The 16,418-nt window shown below is 43.5% G+C and overlaps 2 protein-coding genes across 7 annotated transcripts in view; one reads left to right on the forward strand and one right to left on the reverse strand.

Annotated features, from left to right (window-relative positions):
* Nucleotides 1-16,418, reverse strand: part of TRIM26 (tripartite motif containing 26) — a 59,830-nt gene that overhangs the window by 8,463 nt on the left and 34,949 nt on the right. For 3 of the 6 annotated variants that reach the window (XR_005010850.1, XR_005010854.1, XR_005010848.1), the window contains one exon: nt 15,569-15,667. The exons of 2 other annotated variants lie outside the window; for them this stretch is intronic. The gene's annotated coding sequence lies outside the window, so the exon portion shown is untranslated. Of the gene's footprint in view, nt 1-961; nt 1,378-1,754; nt 1,944-15,568; nt 15,668-16,418 lie in introns of all 6 variants that reach the window. One more of the 6 variants, XR_005010849.1, reaches the window with a different exon arrangement.
* Nucleotides 441-14,900, forward strand: TRIM15 (tripartite motif containing 15). The gene is made up of 7 exons (XM_036766429.1): nt 441-1,096; nt 1,917-2,012; nt 5,307-5,537; nt 6,674-6,696; nt 11,868-11,983; nt 12,415-12,447; nt 14,160-14,900. Exons 1-7 carry the CDS (start codon nt 704-706, stop codon nt 14,675-14,677), a joined length of 1,410 nt encoding a protein of 469 aa, XP_036622324.1. The 5' UTR covers nt 441-703; the 3' UTR covers nt 14,678-14,900.

A 16,418-nucleotide genomic window follows, 5' to 3' on the forward strand; every position in this document is an offset into this window, starting at 1 on the left:
ATACTGGACGGAACTGGAGATCTCTCCCTATACTTTCCCAATTTGTAAAGAGCTACAGGGAGGCCCTCCCCCAATGCCGGAAGCAAATTACCATCTCTTGGACTTTGCAGTCCTGGGCACTCCCTGCTGCCTCAGGTTTATGGCCTCTCAACAGTTTATTTAACAAAAAGTCTCTCCTCCCCTTTCCTGTCCTCCCTTAGATCTCTTCTCCTGCTGCACCCCTCCTACCCCCAACACACACAGGAGCCAGGGTGAGGCACTCCAATAAACGACATCTCTCTTGCATCTCTCATCACCTTCCCCTCCCCATCCCTCAGGACGACCTTACAATAAAACCTTAATAAGAGCTTGACTCATTTGGCAAAGGCTTTCAGTTCTGGAACCTGGGGAATGCTGGGTAAAAAAGATTGATTCCCTGGAGTTTGAACTTTCTCAGCTGACTGTTGGAGGCTGGGGGTGCAGGGAAGGGTGGAAGAACAGAGTTAGTTTTCTTTCCAGATATCTGTAGGATCATAGGACTTAGAGCTGGAAGGCAACTTAAACATCATCTCTGGACCAACCCCTCATTTTACAGATGAAGAAAGACAGGCTCAGGCCTCTTCCTATTCCTTTCCTTCACTGACTTACTCAGAGGTCAATTGAGGGGAAAGTTTGTGGAAAAGGTTGCAGAGCCCCAGAGGAGCTCAAGCTGGGATACAACGTGATGCCCTCAACCCCCTCCCTGCAGACAGTCCATAAGGGGGTACACTGCCCCATCTGTACTGGCCTCCCTGAGGACCCAGTAACTTCCCCCTGTGGACACATCTTCTGCAGATCCTGCCTCACACCACCCTCACCGATGGGTGCCCATCCCTCTAGGCTGTGTCCAATCTGCAAGGAGAAGAGGCAGCCAGAGGTCCTCCAGCCCCGGGGCTGGGCCACGGAGAACATTAAGATCCTGGGCCAAATAGGAGAGACTCACTGTGATGAGCACGGTGAGAAAATTTACTTCTTCTGTGAGAATGATGGGGAGTTCCTTTGCGTGCTCTGCCGGGAGAGTTCCAATCACCAGGCTCATGCTGTGGTACTCCTGGATGAAGCCACTCAACCCTACAGGGTAGGAAGCTCTCTATTATCCCTGGTTGGGTAGGGGTGGTTTGAGAGTCTTAGTTCTACCCCAGAGGCCCTCATTTTCATAGTCACCGAGGCACAGCAGAGTCTTGTCCTGAGTACAGGTGATGGGAGGAATCCAGAGGAAAGGGACACCTTCCCCAGTCTGAAAGAGCTCCCAGTCAGATTAGAGAGGCAAGATATAGCAAAGAAAACAGGGGGAGACACTTTCCTCTCACAGGAAACTCCCAGTCAAATAGGAGAACCATGATTACTAACTTCCGGTACCTTGGAGGAAAAATTTAGAGATCTTTCTTCAGAATAGAAATTTCCCAGAGAGAAAGAGAGATGGGGGTGGGGTGGAGAGAAGGGAGGAAAGGGACCAAATGATTTGGGCGGGGGTGGCGGGGGAGAGAAGGGGGAAGCCTATGTACATAAATGAATAAATCACCCAGTTTGACTGAGAGAACATCTCAAGGTCCCAGCTCTTTGGCGATTTTATAATGCCCCTGGACAGTTCTGAGAATAGCTTGAAATGGCCACACTTATTTGGGGGAGAGGAGTTCATAGATTCATCAGAGTTAAAGTTGGAAGGAATCTTAGAGATTAGCTCAACCCCCTCACTTTGCAGATGGGAAGACTGAAGTACAGAGAAAGTATCTTACCTAAGGTCACAGAGTAATAGGTAGCAGACATCACACTTGACCTCTGGTCTTCTAAAACTTTTCACCATTTGCTTTGAGGAGATTATCCCACCACACCCGTCTCTCAGATATACAAGAGTTATCACGAATCCACGAACCCCTCTACTCGCTTTCTTCCACCAGGAACGACTCCGGAGCAGATTAGAGGTCCTTCGAGTGGAGAAAGAAGAAATGGAGGGCACGAAATGTCGGGAAGACCAGAAGCTCCAGGTGCTATTGGTAAGGAAGCGCCGCCAGCCAGCTGCTCCTCTTGGAGGCTGCCCTCACAAACTTTCGGGAACCCTGTTTTCTGGTAGTGTACGGTCCTGAAGCCAGGATGACCTTCAGATCCCACCTCTGCCTCTTATTAGCTGTATGACTGGACAAACCGCTTAATGTCTTCAAACTTCATTTTCCTCATTTGTGAAATGAGAACTAGTAACTACCTCACAGGGATGTGGTAAAGCTCCAATGATACGGTGCATACTATGTGCCTCACAAATTTTAAAACATTACATAACGCCAGCTATTGTTATCATTATTACAACTCCTAGGAGGTGGGAGACTGAAAACGGATCATTTCCATCGCCCTAGCCTTCACCCTCAAAAACGTCACCTGGCTTTCCCACAAATTCCCTTTCCCCTTAAAATCGAGGATTTGAGCTGGAAGGGATGTTTACGGTCATCTGGCCTAACCCTCATTTTACAGAAAAGGAAAGTGATGTCCTGATTGACAGAGTTACAGGATTTAGAGCTCAGAAGGAATTCAGAGACCATCTGGTCCAACCTCCTCATTTTATACATGAGGAAAGCAAGGCCTAGAGGGGGCGAGTGAGTTGTCCAAGGTTATAAATCTAATAAGTAGCAGGTTTGAGATTCAAACCCAGGTCTCCTGACTTTAAATGCAATAAACTAACTAAACCAACTGATTTAGGTGAGAGGCAAGAAGCCAGGGAAATGTCATCGTAGAAAAGTAGTCCAGTGGAAAAGTCTCTGGGATGATATCCAGGAAAGCTACTGTAAGTCCCACGGATTTGGAATCAAGGCACCTGGGCCCAAATCCCAGCTTTGATAGTTGTTACTTGTTGATCACAGGTAGGTCACTCAATCTCTCTGAGCTGCTTTTCCCCCCATGAGTAAACGTAAATGATACCTACCCTTCCAAGCTCTACATCTTTAGTCATTTGGGCCTCTGTTCTCTGCTGTCTATACATTAGAGCAGGGCTGTACAACCTTAGGTCATCTTAGGGTCGCATTAAAATAAAATAATTATTCAAGGACTGCACCCAGAATAAAAAATACAATACGCTAACAGAAAGGGGGGAACGCGCGTCATCAATACAACAGGTGAAGGCACAAATCGTGAAAGCAAACACAAAACATCAAAGCGACAACACAGCACTATTAAGGTAGGTGCATACTGACTAGTCTGCATCCTACGGATGGAATGCACCCCACAGATCAAGTGAAAATTCCATGCAATATGTTCCATCCGTAATACTGCTTAAAAACACCAAAGAAAATTAACATCAGCGAGATTATTTATTAATGACGGAATTAAAAAGTCTAATACACAATCTATGAAAATTATTATTTTATTTTTTAGCTCATGAAAATTAAAACCCACAGGCAGGCTCATAAAATCGCCCTGCAGGCCGCATGCGGCCCATATTTTGGACAGCCCTGTATTAGAGTATTAGTATTCTAATAAGGGACTTTTGACAGGTGGTGTGGTATAGTGTATAGAAAGCTAACCTTACTGTCAGCAAGTTATAGATTCAAGTCCTGCTTCGGATACATACTAGCTGTATGACCATGAACAAATAACTTCTGCACTCCAGGCATTTCTGCACGTTTCTGTATTCTATGAAGCTAAGTGATGCAGCAAATAAAGTGCTGGGCCTGGAGTCAGGAAGACCTGAGTTCAAACCCATCCCCAGACTAGCTGTGTGACCCTAGGCAAGTCATTTAACCTGTCTGCCTCAGTTTCCTCAACTGTAAAATGGAGAAAACAGCACCTACCCCCAGGTTGTTGTGAGGATCAAATGAGATAATTTTTAAGTGCTTAGCATAGAGTGAATGCTAAGTAAGTATTCGCTATTGTCATTAAGATACCATGTAAGCTGCAGATGAGCTGCTGATCTGCATTGTCAGAGGAACTTTCCACAGAGAGTTTCTTCCATTCCTTAAATCATGTCTAAACCCATTTACAGCAGAATATCAGGTATAAAAGTTTCTGGAGTTGGGAGAAGATTCTTTGGTACAAGAGATCCTGCTAAGCGATCTTTATATATGTATGTAGGTCGCCACCTACGTCGTCTATGTTTAAGGACAACTGGCCAACTCTGTCACTGTAACGGCAGAGTCACTTAAGTCACCCAGTGGATAAAACACTAGCCCTGGAGTCAAGAAGACTTGAATTGAAATCTGGCCTAGCTGTGTGACCGGGGCAAGTTGCTTAACCTCTGCCTGCCTCCATTTTCCCAGCCGTGAAATGGGAAATAGCAGGACTTACCTCAGAGAGTTGGTGTAAGGATCAAATGAGATCACATCTGTAAAGCACTCAGGACAGTGCCTGGCCCATGGTAGGTACTTAATAAATGTTTGCTCCCTTCTCATTGTAACAGTGTGTCTGTAACAAACTGTGATCTTGGGGAAATCACTTGACTTCAGTTTCCTCAACTGCGAAATAGTGAGAATCATCCTAGTACATCACACACAGCTCTTATAAGGACATTAACAGAATACGCACATAAAAGCATTGAAAATTCAAAAGGACCATTAAAATTACAAAGGGATGTTATTAAGAACCTTTAAAGATTTCTAGAGTAGATGAGCAGATGATGCCAATCCCTGACCATTAATTAGTAAGTCCTTCCTGGGATCTAACTTAAGTATACCCTCCTATTCTAGTACACACACTTGGCTGTTGTTCACCCTTCTTTTACAAAGAGGACCAACAACATCGTGGGTGATAGCTTGACTCGTGTGTGAATTGGATTTAAGTGAGGCAAAGTTGCACAAAGTTTTCAGCCTCACTCTCTCCCACAGTCATCAAAGTCCAGTGGCAGGACAAAAGTCAAGATGACTGGCGATGCAGTGGATGACCTTGCCCTCTTCAATGTCTGACCAAGCTCTAAGTGCTCCACAGGGCCTGTTTCAGCCGCCTTCATGGCCACTGGAACAAACTGTTCTCATCTTCCTAGTCCACCAGGGGAAGTCTTCACATACTCGGGACAGACACCCCCCTACCTCACTAATGGGTCTGAAGCCTGTCGATGACCCTCAACCTGGTTTAGCCCATCTGCTGAGACGGTTTTACCAGGGTATGGCTGCTGTGCATGCTACAGCTTCTTGGAGTCACAGGTGAGATAGTGCTTTGGAGAATCAACCTTGGAAATGGTTACCTTATATCATTTTCATTCACTCCCGAAGATGAACCTTTCTGGGACATAGGGTGTGAGGGTTTATGACTCCCCTCAATGCTTTTCCCAACTACGTGCCTCCCCCCCATTCCCTGTCTTTCCACGGCAGACTCAGATTGAATCCAAGAAGCAGCAGGTGGAAGAGGCATTTGAACGGTTGCAGCAAGTACTTGAGGGGCAACAGCGCCGTCTCCTGGATCAGCTGGGAAAACTCGAAAAAGAGATCCGGAAGGAGAGAGATCATTACGTTGCCACAGTCTCTGAAGAGACTGCCCAGCTTGGTGCTCACATAAAGGAGTTAGAGGAGAAGTGCCAGCAGCCAGCAAGCGAGCTCCTAAAGGTAAGAGATCCTTCCTCTCACCCACATAAGAATCTATCTATCAGGTCCATCTATCAGCACTTTGCACAGAGCCTTCCCCAAGTATATCAAATCTCGTACCTCATCCTAGAGAAGGAATTGCTTGTAGGAAGAAAATAACCATAGAGTATCAGAAATGGAAGGGACCTCCCAGATCATTCAGTCTAGAGCTCTCGTTTTACAGAGAAGAAAATTGAAAACTAAATGAAGGTCACACCGTGAGTTAGTGGCAGATTTACAATATGTATATGCATAGAGAGCACTGGGCTTGGAATCTGGAATATCTGAATTTGAATTCTGCCTCAGACACTTATTAGCTGTGTGAAATGGGGGAAGTTATTTAACTTCTCCGTGCCTCAGTTTCTTTGTCTATAAAAAGGAGTTGGATTTCTGCTCCCTTCCAGCTCTAAATATGTGATTCAATGTCCTAATAACTTGTTCCTGCTTTTAGGGAGTTCCTACATGGATGAATAGATGACATACACTCAAGGAACATGCATAAAACACAGAAAACATAAAATAAAGACAAAAGGATAAGTGGATATAAATTAAAGAAGGGAAGGGTGGTATTAAATTAGGAAGAGGCAATATGTTATAGCGAAAAGGTCATGGTCTCCAGGAAAAAAAAGTCTGCATGGCACACTTTAAAGTTTAATCTGCAATATTAACACTTTCGCCATCATCTTCTTAAGTCTAGACAACGAGCAAGACAACAAATCAAGTTATGATTTTTTAATGGTTGCCAATTTCCAAAGTGTAAATGCTCACACTGAAAAATCTAACAGTTGGCTCCCAGGTGCTGGTCCAAGCTGGCTCCAGCATACCCTTTACTAGACCAAATGCCAGCTTTAGTCCTAGCTCTGCCATTCACTTTCAGTGTGACCTAAAAGTGAATTTCTCCTAATCTGGACTTCAGTATCCTCTTTTGTAAAATGAGGAGGTTGGATTATATGATATCTAAGGTCCCTTTTAATTCCCAGATTCTATGATTTTATGTTTCCCTGAAGAAGAGGATTTGCAGGTGCATTGGAAGGAGAGAACAGACAGTGTTTAAGGTGGACGGGAGCGCCTGAGGAGGAAGGACATTGAGTACATGTTCTTATTTTATTTTTTTCTAGGATGTCAGAATGACCCTGAACAGGTAAGTTCCTCAGCTTCCTCAGGCCTACTTCCCACATACCTCGCACCGAGCCTTGCATAAATACAAATCTATGCTAGCATCCACACAGACACACTGAAAAATTGACATTCTCATCGTCATAGAATGTATTTATATAGTATCTTAAAGTTTAAAAAGAGGTTTCATCACAAACAACCTTGTGAAGTAGGTAACACAAGCACTGTCATCCCCATTTCATAAATGAGATTTATAAAAATAAAAATATTTATAATTAAGTTCAAAGTAGGTATGTGACTGCCGTACAATTGTAGGGGACTCTGTCGAACATTCTTCACATTGCAGTATGTAGCGTTTGAGCCAAGACTAGGACCCAGGTCTGCTGAATTCAAATCTAGAAGAGTCTCAAAACACACATATTGTCTTCCGCACATATACCCCTGAACTGACATAATCTTATAAAGTCTCAAGCCCATTTACATGCATATGCTGTCTCACACTTTCTTTTCTACACATGTACACCCCCACAATGACAAACACTGCGGAAAACTGATACACACACAAAGTCTTCCTAATTGACCAACTAGTTGTATTCCAAAGTCTGATGTTTGATATTCAAACACATTTCCCCACAGAAACAATGTTATCTATGGTGGTTAGGTTTCCAGGACAATCCAAAGAAATCATATGCTAATGGACTGAGAGATGAAAGGAATATTAAAGGACATTGGGTCATCCAACTCCTTCATTTTCAAGTTGAAGACATGGAGGCACAGAGAGGTAAACTGACTTGCCCAAAGTCACACAGTAAATATCTGAAGCAGAATTTGAACCCAGGTCTTGCTGACTCCGAGTCCAATACCAATGGTGTCAAACTCAAATAAAAATCAATCCCTGCAGGCCACATATTGATTTAGAAAACCACTAATTAGCATTACATTGTATTATATTTTTATTTATTTTGTTAAACAATTGCATTTTAAGCTGGTTTGGCAGGTGTGTGGGCAGAGTTTGACATCTCTGCACTGCACCATATTATTACTAGTACAATAATTAAGCCACAAGAAAGAGTGGCAGCAAGGAAGGAGAACCAGCCATGAGTCAGAAAGACCTCAGTTCAAGCAAGTACTGCTTCTGGAACATACTGGCTGCATGACGCTGGCCAATTTATTCATCTTTCAGCATACCAGGCTACTGACACTAATTTGCGAGCAGATGATGACCTGCACTGGTAGAGGATATTTCCTCACCGGGAGTTCTCTATGCCATTGAAATCATAAATCTGCTCAAAAAAGAATCTTTTTAAGCTACAGTCAGATTTTTATGGACTTCCTCAGGGATCTAACTTCCACGTGTATAGTTGTTTCTATGGAGGAAAGCTTTCTGTGGTAGAGTGAAAGGAACTCTGGAACACCAGAATTCATCCTTTTCTTTACTTCAGAGGTAAATGAAGGGAATATGTCTTTCGCTTTAGCAACATGAACCATTCATAACACACAGCATAGCATATGTTATTTCATCAGAGCCCCACAACATGTGAAATGAGGAGACTGAGTCACAGAAAGTATATGTGACTTGCCCAAGATCACTCAGAAGTAAATAGTGAGACCACAGTTTACCTCCAGACTTAATAAAGCTTACAAATTCATTCTTCATTCTGGTACAATATGGCTGCTTTCAATCAATAAACATTTACCGAGCACCTATTAGGTGTCAGGTACTGTGCTAAGTGCTGGGGATACAAAAAAAAAGTGAAAAAAAGTCTCTGTCTTCAAGAGCACACATGTTGTCTCCTACGCATACACCCCTGCCCTGGCTCACCAACATCTACATGCTGTCTCACATACTCTTTTATAAATACACACAACCCTACAGTGACAAACACAGTTATAATGCCAAATACCCCTGTGGCAAACTGATACACACACACACACACACACACACACACTGTCTTCCTAATTGGCCAACTAGTTGTATTCCAATCTAATGGAGAAAGACAATATGCAGATAACTATGTATAAACAAGCTATATACAAGCTAAATTGGAAACAGGTCCGATTCTTTTAGTGTGGATCCTAAAGTACACAGGACTTAACCAATATATAGTCTCTGGGGATCTGTGGGGAACCCACCCCGATTTTCCATGGTGTCCTTTAAGAAGCCTTCCCTGACTTATTCCACCTAATTGGGAATCATACCAGTTGCTCCAATTTCTCCCCAGCTCCCCATTTCCACAATAGGGTAGGAGTTCTAGCTTTTCCTCCCTCTAGATCTCCCTGCTGTGTTTAGAAAGACCCATGCCCATATAAGGCACTCATGAAGATGGCGTTGGGGAGTGGTGACTAGCAGTACAATAAGTCAGCTGTTCACATGTACAGGAATCTCATAAACAGGCCTTTGTAAGCTGGGATGTTTATCTCTATAGATTCTCATCCACACCCATGTTATCTCCCTCCATCATCCTACCTCCCCACACCACGTCTACCCCATCCACATTCTTTCTTACCCAAAGGACAGAAAAGGATGTCTTTTCAATATGATTTAGGCCATCGAATAGCACTATATTCTCTCAGCCAACAGTAGATGACAACAGAGCTGGGATAGGCCTAACAACATCACTTAGACCACCTCATTTTACCCCCGATCTTGGAATAACAACAGTATAAGGCCAACCATAGATCCCCAGGGGTACTCCACTGTAGATCTCCTACTACGTTGACTTACCAATATTGTGATGGGTCTGTGATCTCATCAGTCTGGGTGTTCTCACTAATGGTGTATACATACCCTCTAATCCTGTGCAACTCTTGGAAACGGCTTAACAATTTGCCCTGTGGTTCTACACTCACCATCCCTATAACTGCCTAGACCAAAGCTCCCTTCTTGGCCACCATTAGTTGATATGTGTTTTATCTTCCTAATAAAATATCTGCTCCCTGAGGGCAAGGACTGCCTCATTTTTAAGCTTATATCCCCAGTTTCTGTAACAGTGCCTGGCTTAGTGATGAAAAGTTTGATTGATCCTGCTATAAAATCCTCCCATGGGATCCAAGAGTCTCCCTTTAGTTCTCTCGACATTGTATGGAAACTACTCCAAGTATGAGCGATATATTGGTTCACACTCACTCTTACCATATAACTGCCCCGCCTTCTTTTCCAGTCGTGCATCTCTCTGATGACTGCCTTTATGCCACTTCCCTCCAACAACTCTGAACTGGTAATAATTCGCAGCCCACTCACACCCACCAAGTGTTTCTAATGAGGTGACTTTCAACTTTAATTCTTCAAAGACTGTAGTATTCCATGACTCAGAGCAGCACTGGGATAATAATGTTATTTTTTAAAAGACATGCCTTTATTACAGAGAGAAGCTTGAGGTCATTAAAATCATTGCGCAATTTCCCATAGGCAATCCAAGTTGCTCTCCTTCTCTCCCTATCCAACTCTGGGTTCGTTGTTCACGTTTAGTGTCTGTCTAAGACTGACATACTAATGGATGGGCTTTTCATCCAATCTTATGTCATACAGTCTGCACAATAGGCATCGTTCATCCACTTGGTTCTTTTAGTGTGGATGGTTATAAAGGACTTTTTTGAGCATTTATGTGGGAGATGCCTCACTTAGGAGATGTCAGCAAATATCACATGCAAATAAGAAACATCCAAAGAAACTCACTATCCATATGGAAGCCCTTTCTGATTTAGATTGTGCATATGTCATGACAGTGACAAAAACCTTTAGCAAGCATATATCTATCCATTTCATGCCTCACTTGACATCAGTAATCAGAGGGGCTCTGAATAAAGTTATCTCTGTCGTTACATCTTTCAAAGAGTGACCTATTACAAGCATGGGAAATGCTTATTGGGGAAGAAAGTCTTTAAGGTGGCACTGTCCTCAATAAAGTTAAAAAAAAATCTATTACTAAGCTACCAATAGGCAAGGTGGGATCTTGTGTTTGCTATGCCTTTCAATTATATGACTGCAAAGGTACAGTCTTCTGTAGAGTGACAGACAGTATGATACACTAGAAAGGGTAATAGATTTGGGGTCAAAGGGCCTGGATTTAAATCCCAGTTCTGCCACTTACTACCTGGGTCACCTCTGGCATGTTACTACTCCTTTCTGGGATTCAATTCCCTCATCTATAAATGAAAGGGTTAGGCTCAATGAGATCTCTAAGGCCCCTTCCAGCTCTAAAACTATGATCCTATGAATTTCATTTGCAAAAACCTGCTTGTTTGTTTCTCATGCCTTCATCAAGGATGCCCACAATGCCTGTGTATGATAGTCTCATAATAATTTTGTAGAAATAAGAAAGCAGGTCAGTAGTTATTAATATAATCTAGTTCATCTTTTTTGGTAATAACAAGGTCTGAAATTTTTGGAAACTTTTTGCAATCCTCCTCTCTTTTAGACATATCCTCAATATCCTCAAAACCGTGTTGCCTCCACTGCCTGACTCTTCTGTATGTATATAGTTGGTTTAGAGCAGCTTCTCTTCCAGCTTTGTTTTCTTTATTGACATTTCTACTTCCTTTTGTAGTCTACGTTGACATCAAACCACTAATGACTACTTTTGGGTCTAGCCATTCAACCAGTTTCAAAGCAATCTAATTACTTAGGCCACATTTTCCCCCACAAGATTAACATAAGTGATTATCAAATGCTTTGATACAATCTAAGTAAACTAAATCTACAACACTCTCATGACTTAGAAGATTAATATTCCTGTCAAAAAAGAAGTGATGTTAGTCCCAGATTAACCTGTTTTGGGCAAAGTCACGGAAACTCTTTGCGATCAGCCATTCCTTTTTTGATGTTCAACACCCATCTTGGCTGAAATGAAGCCTTAAGTCAAGCTTGCTTCATAGCCTATGCAGATTCCATTCTCTCTGCTCTTTTGAAAACTGAGACATTTTCCCTTCTCCAATCTTATGGGACCTCTCCCATTTTCCACTTTCTATTTTATTTTATTTTTAATAAGTTTTTATTGATGTATTTTGTTTTTAAATCATCATGGTTTTCCCCAGCATCCCAGAGAGCCATTCCCCATAACAAATACTCTTTTTAAACACAGGACCAAAAAAAAAAAAAAAAAAAAGAAAAGAAAAAGAAGAGGAAAAATCAGCGCAAACAACCAGGGGTTGTGTCACCCTGATCTTTCAGTAGACTTAAAAAAACTGTGTCTGCAGGTATGAGAAGGGGACATATATCAGTCCAGAACCTATTTCTCCTGGCCTGGTGAGAAGGATCCGCGATATCCACCAAAAAATATTTGTTCTTCCAGAGATGATGGGGAAATTCTCAGGTAAAGAATGAGGGAAGTGTAGCTATCCCAGGTTCCACCTGCACAACTCTGGGAGAAGGGAGAACTCAGGACCCTCTCCTCTGCACCAAGCCCTTTCCCGCTCTGCCCTGAGAACCTGGTTTAAAACTCCATTCTTCCAGAAAGCCTTCCCTAATTGACCCCATTACATACCAATCATTCTATTAATTCAACAACCTCCTAACCTCCCAACCCTGCTCACTGAGATTTCCCCCTCATCAAACTAGGAGTTTCCTGAAGAGAAGGACCATTTCTCTTCCATGAAACCGAGAGTTTTTCATCCCTCTTGATTTCCCCACAGTGCCTAGGACAGAAAGAGCTCTGTCCACAATAGGCCCTCAGTACAGAGGGGGGACCTGACTGATGCACTAGACTGGATCCAATCTCATCTCTCTATTTCTGCTCTTCCCCAGAAAACTTGCTGCTTCATCTGGAGACCAACACAGGTAGATCTATGGAGGTGATGGGGTGGAAGGGAAGAATTGGGTGAAGCTTGTTACCTCAAACTTACTTTCAATTCTTATCTATCTGAATGGCAGCCAATCCCTCCCACCCCCACCAAATTTTGTCTTTATCTTCCGGTTGATGATACCAGCATAATGTAATAAGCAAAACACTGGACTGAGAATCAGAAAATCTGGCTTTGTCTGTGTTGGTTCTGCTATTGATAACCTACGTGATCTTGGGCAAGTCCTTTTACCATAGGATCACGGATCTAGCGCTATTGGGGAATCTTCAGAGGCCACCTAGTCTACCTCTTCATTTTACAGATGAGGCCTCTCAGGCCTTGGGATACTAAGGGCTTTGCCCCAGGTCACATAGGTAATGTTAGAGGCAGAATTTGAACCCAGGTCCTCTGACTTCAGAGCAAGTGCTGAATACACAGTAGACACTTAATAAATGCATTTGGATTAATTGACTGACTGATTTACCCCGTAGTTCTTGGCCTCGGTTTCCTTGAAAACCATACAACAAAAAAGGGAAGGGAACGTTGGGCTAGATGATCTCAATCATCTCTTCCAACTATAAGTCCTATAATTCTATGCTGCCACTAACTTGCTGTGGGACCTTAAGCAAGCAACTTGCCCTCTCTGGGCCTCTGTGAACTCATCTGTAAGATAAGAAAAATAATAATGCATTTACATAGAACTTGGAAGTTTACGAAGTGCTTTCCTCCCAACAACCCTGTGATTACCCACCTTACAGACGAAGACACTGAACCTCAGCAAGGCTGGCAGTGCAAAGAGTCAGGGCTGAGTTCGAACTCGGTCTCTTTACTTCCATGCCCTTTTCTAAGGAGTGTTCAGCTCCAAGACTGAATGCTTATTAAAGCCCTTTGTTGATAGCATCACCACCTCTGCCATCAAGTCAAGAAGCTTTTGTTAAGTGCTTTCTATGTGCCAGGCACTGTGCAAAGTACAGAGGAATACAAGAAAAGGCAAAAATAGCCTCTGCTCTCAAGGAGCTCACAAGTCCTGGGGAGACATCATGTAAACAACTACATACAAACAAGATTACATAGAGAGGATAAGGCACGAAGACTAAGGAAGTTGGGGGAAATCTTGTAGAAGGTGGGACATTAGCTGAAACTAAAGGAAGTCAGAGACGCCAAGAATTAGAGATGAGAAGGAAGAGAGTGCCAGATATGAGGGACGGCCAGTGAAAATGGCCCAAGTCAGGAGATGTGAGTGTCTTGTATGAGGAACAAGCCAGGAGACTAGGGTCACAGATAAAGGGTGGGGTGGAGGCGTGTGGAAAGTCAGGAACAGACCCGGTTAGGAAGGGCTTCAAAAGCCAAACATGGGATTTTATATTTGATCCGGGTGCTGAGGCGGAGCAAGCTGTTGGAATGGACCGAACAGGGAGGTCACATGGTCAGACTTGCATTTTAAGAGGATCGATTTGACAATTGAGCAGAGGATGACCTGCAGTGAGGAGAGACTTGAGGTAAAGAGACCCACCAGGAGGCTATTGCAGTAGTCCAGGCGTGAGGCCAGATAAGGCCCTGCACCAGGCTGGTAGCCACGTGGGGGGAGAGAAGGGAGTATATCCAAGAGATGTTGTGATAGTAGAATAATCTTGGATCCATCAGGAACTGCAAGAAAGTCACTGACCTAGATTAAGATCAAGCTTTAATATTCTGTTGCTCTCTCTGTAGGAGGTATCACTCTGGATCCCCAGACTGCTAGCTGGAACCTGAGCCTCTCCGAGGACAGAAAGTCAGTGAGATACACCAGACAGAAGCAAAACCTGCCCGAGAATCCCCAGCGTTTTGATAGGCTACCTGCTGTACTGGGCACACAAGGTTTCTCTTCTGGAAAACATTCCTGGGAAATCGAGGTGGTGCTGGGTGACGGAGGTGGTTGTACTGTGGGTGTGGCCAGAGAAGACATGATAAGGAAAGGGGAGATGGGCCTGAGCACTGAGGAGGGCGTCTGGGCTGTGATTTTCTCCTATCACCAGTGCTGGGCCAGCACCTCCCCAGGTACCGATCTACCATTGAGTGAAATTCCCCACAGGGTTCAGGTGACACTAGACTACAATGGGGGACATGTGACTTTCTCCAATGCTGAGACCCAGACCACAATCTTTACATTTCCTGCCTCCTTCTCAGGCAAAATTTTTCCTTTCTTTGCTGTTTGGAAAAAGGGCTCCCGACTCACTCTGAAGCCCTGAAGGAGACGATCCCCCACTTCTGTTTGCCTGAACTCCTGCATTCCCTGGGCTCTAGTACGGAGGAGACTTCAACTTCCTCCCTTTTCAGCTCAATTCTAGTCAAATCTCTAGATATGCAGAACCTGTTCCCAGAGTGTTTCACTTGCAATGCTGAAGTCAAACTAACCTTCTAACTTTTGTATAATGTCAGTGGTGAGAGAAGTGAATGAAAGTTTATTGAATGTCTGTTGACCTAAATTGTTATTCCTGGTGGTATTGGGAAGGGGAGATGTGGACGGTGGGGAAAAGGGGGGTGTCAGAAAGGGATATATCCTGAGTCACATAATGGGGGAGAAAAGTCATTTCCCCCACTCTGGGCTTCAGCAACTATAAAATGAGGGGGTTCGACTAGCTACTCTCTCAGAACTTGCCAGTTTTAATGTTCTGTCCCTAGTCAAAGTCATCTTATAACCATCTTTCTACCCTTTACCCTAAGTAAAATGTGGCCCTGTTCCCCAAGGTACGGGCTTACATGGAGCAGTAGTCTTTTAGACAACAGCTCCAAAATCATAGCTATTTGGCTCATGGCACTCCCACCCAGGATTTCCTCGGCAAAATCTCCAAATTCAAATTGAAATGTGGCTCGTGTCTAGGTCTCCACATACAGGGAAAAGGGTCCACAGCTCCCGTAGGAGTCCTCAAATAACAATGCTTATATTGGGTTCAGGACAGCCTTTATTCTACCCCACAAAAAGGACAGAAAACACATAAAGCCCTCCCAGTAGCCTATAAACTATCGATGCAATTCTTCTGCCTCTCTAGTGAGTTCCTGTTCTGACCCTGGAGACCCAGAGAGACACCCATCTTTATAACGTCCTGAAGCCTTGGGCTTCTTTCATAAGAGAAACAAACCTGCTAAAGAGACAGCTCCTTTGACCTTCTGATAAGTCCTGCATTACTGCAGAGATACAAGTAGGCATCCGGTTTTATGGCACAGTCTGTTGATCTCTCCTGGAAACAAAACCAACTTGTGATTATTGGACAGGAAACCTTCCTTCCCATCAGACCTGCCTGTTCAAACAGCTCAGAGTAATAACAGAGAGCAAAATCCAGACCCTGTGCTCCCCTACATCTTTTATTTAGTACCTCTTCATCTCCAGCTCTGCAAACACTTCAATCTTGTTTTCTCTCTCAGAGGACAATGCTACCCAGGAACTCCTCTTACACACACACACACACACACACACACACACCCCAGAGTGTTCCAGGTACATTCAATTCTGCTGCTCTCTGGTCTGTGTTCAGCTCTCTTAGGCTCTTACAAATCAAAAAAATAAAAAATAAAAAGGATGACTACAATTGTAGTCAGCACAAAGAGGCAGCTCACACCCCACAACAGTTCAAGCCAGACAATTCATCCCCTCTCAATGCAACCCAGCCTCCTTGAGGTGCCAAGGGGTATGTCTCTATGGGCTAGTACATAAACAGATACAAAGCTCACAGAGTTCTTCTGAAAACTCTGCGGATTATTTAGCCTCCTGCATTCCTGATGACATGGGCGTAATTAATAGCATCATAAGATTTAGAACCAGAAGCTTCGAGATCATCTAGTCTGAGCCCTTCTTTTTTCAGACAAGGAAACTAAGACCAAAGTTCACCCAGATAGTGAGAGAACTATGATTTGATCCCAGATGTCCTGGCTCTCTGGCCCCTTTCCATAATATAAATGGAGTCCTAGAAATAGATTTTGGACTTGGAAGGA

This window comes from Trichosurus vulpecula, chromosome 7 (assembly GCF_011100635.1).
Source record: "Trichosurus vulpecula isolate mTriVul1 chromosome 7, mTriVul1.pri, whole genome shotgun sequence".
NCBI classification, from domain to species: domain Eukaryota; kingdom Metazoa; phylum Chordata; class Mammalia; order Diprotodontia; family Phalangeridae; genus Trichosurus; species Trichosurus vulpecula.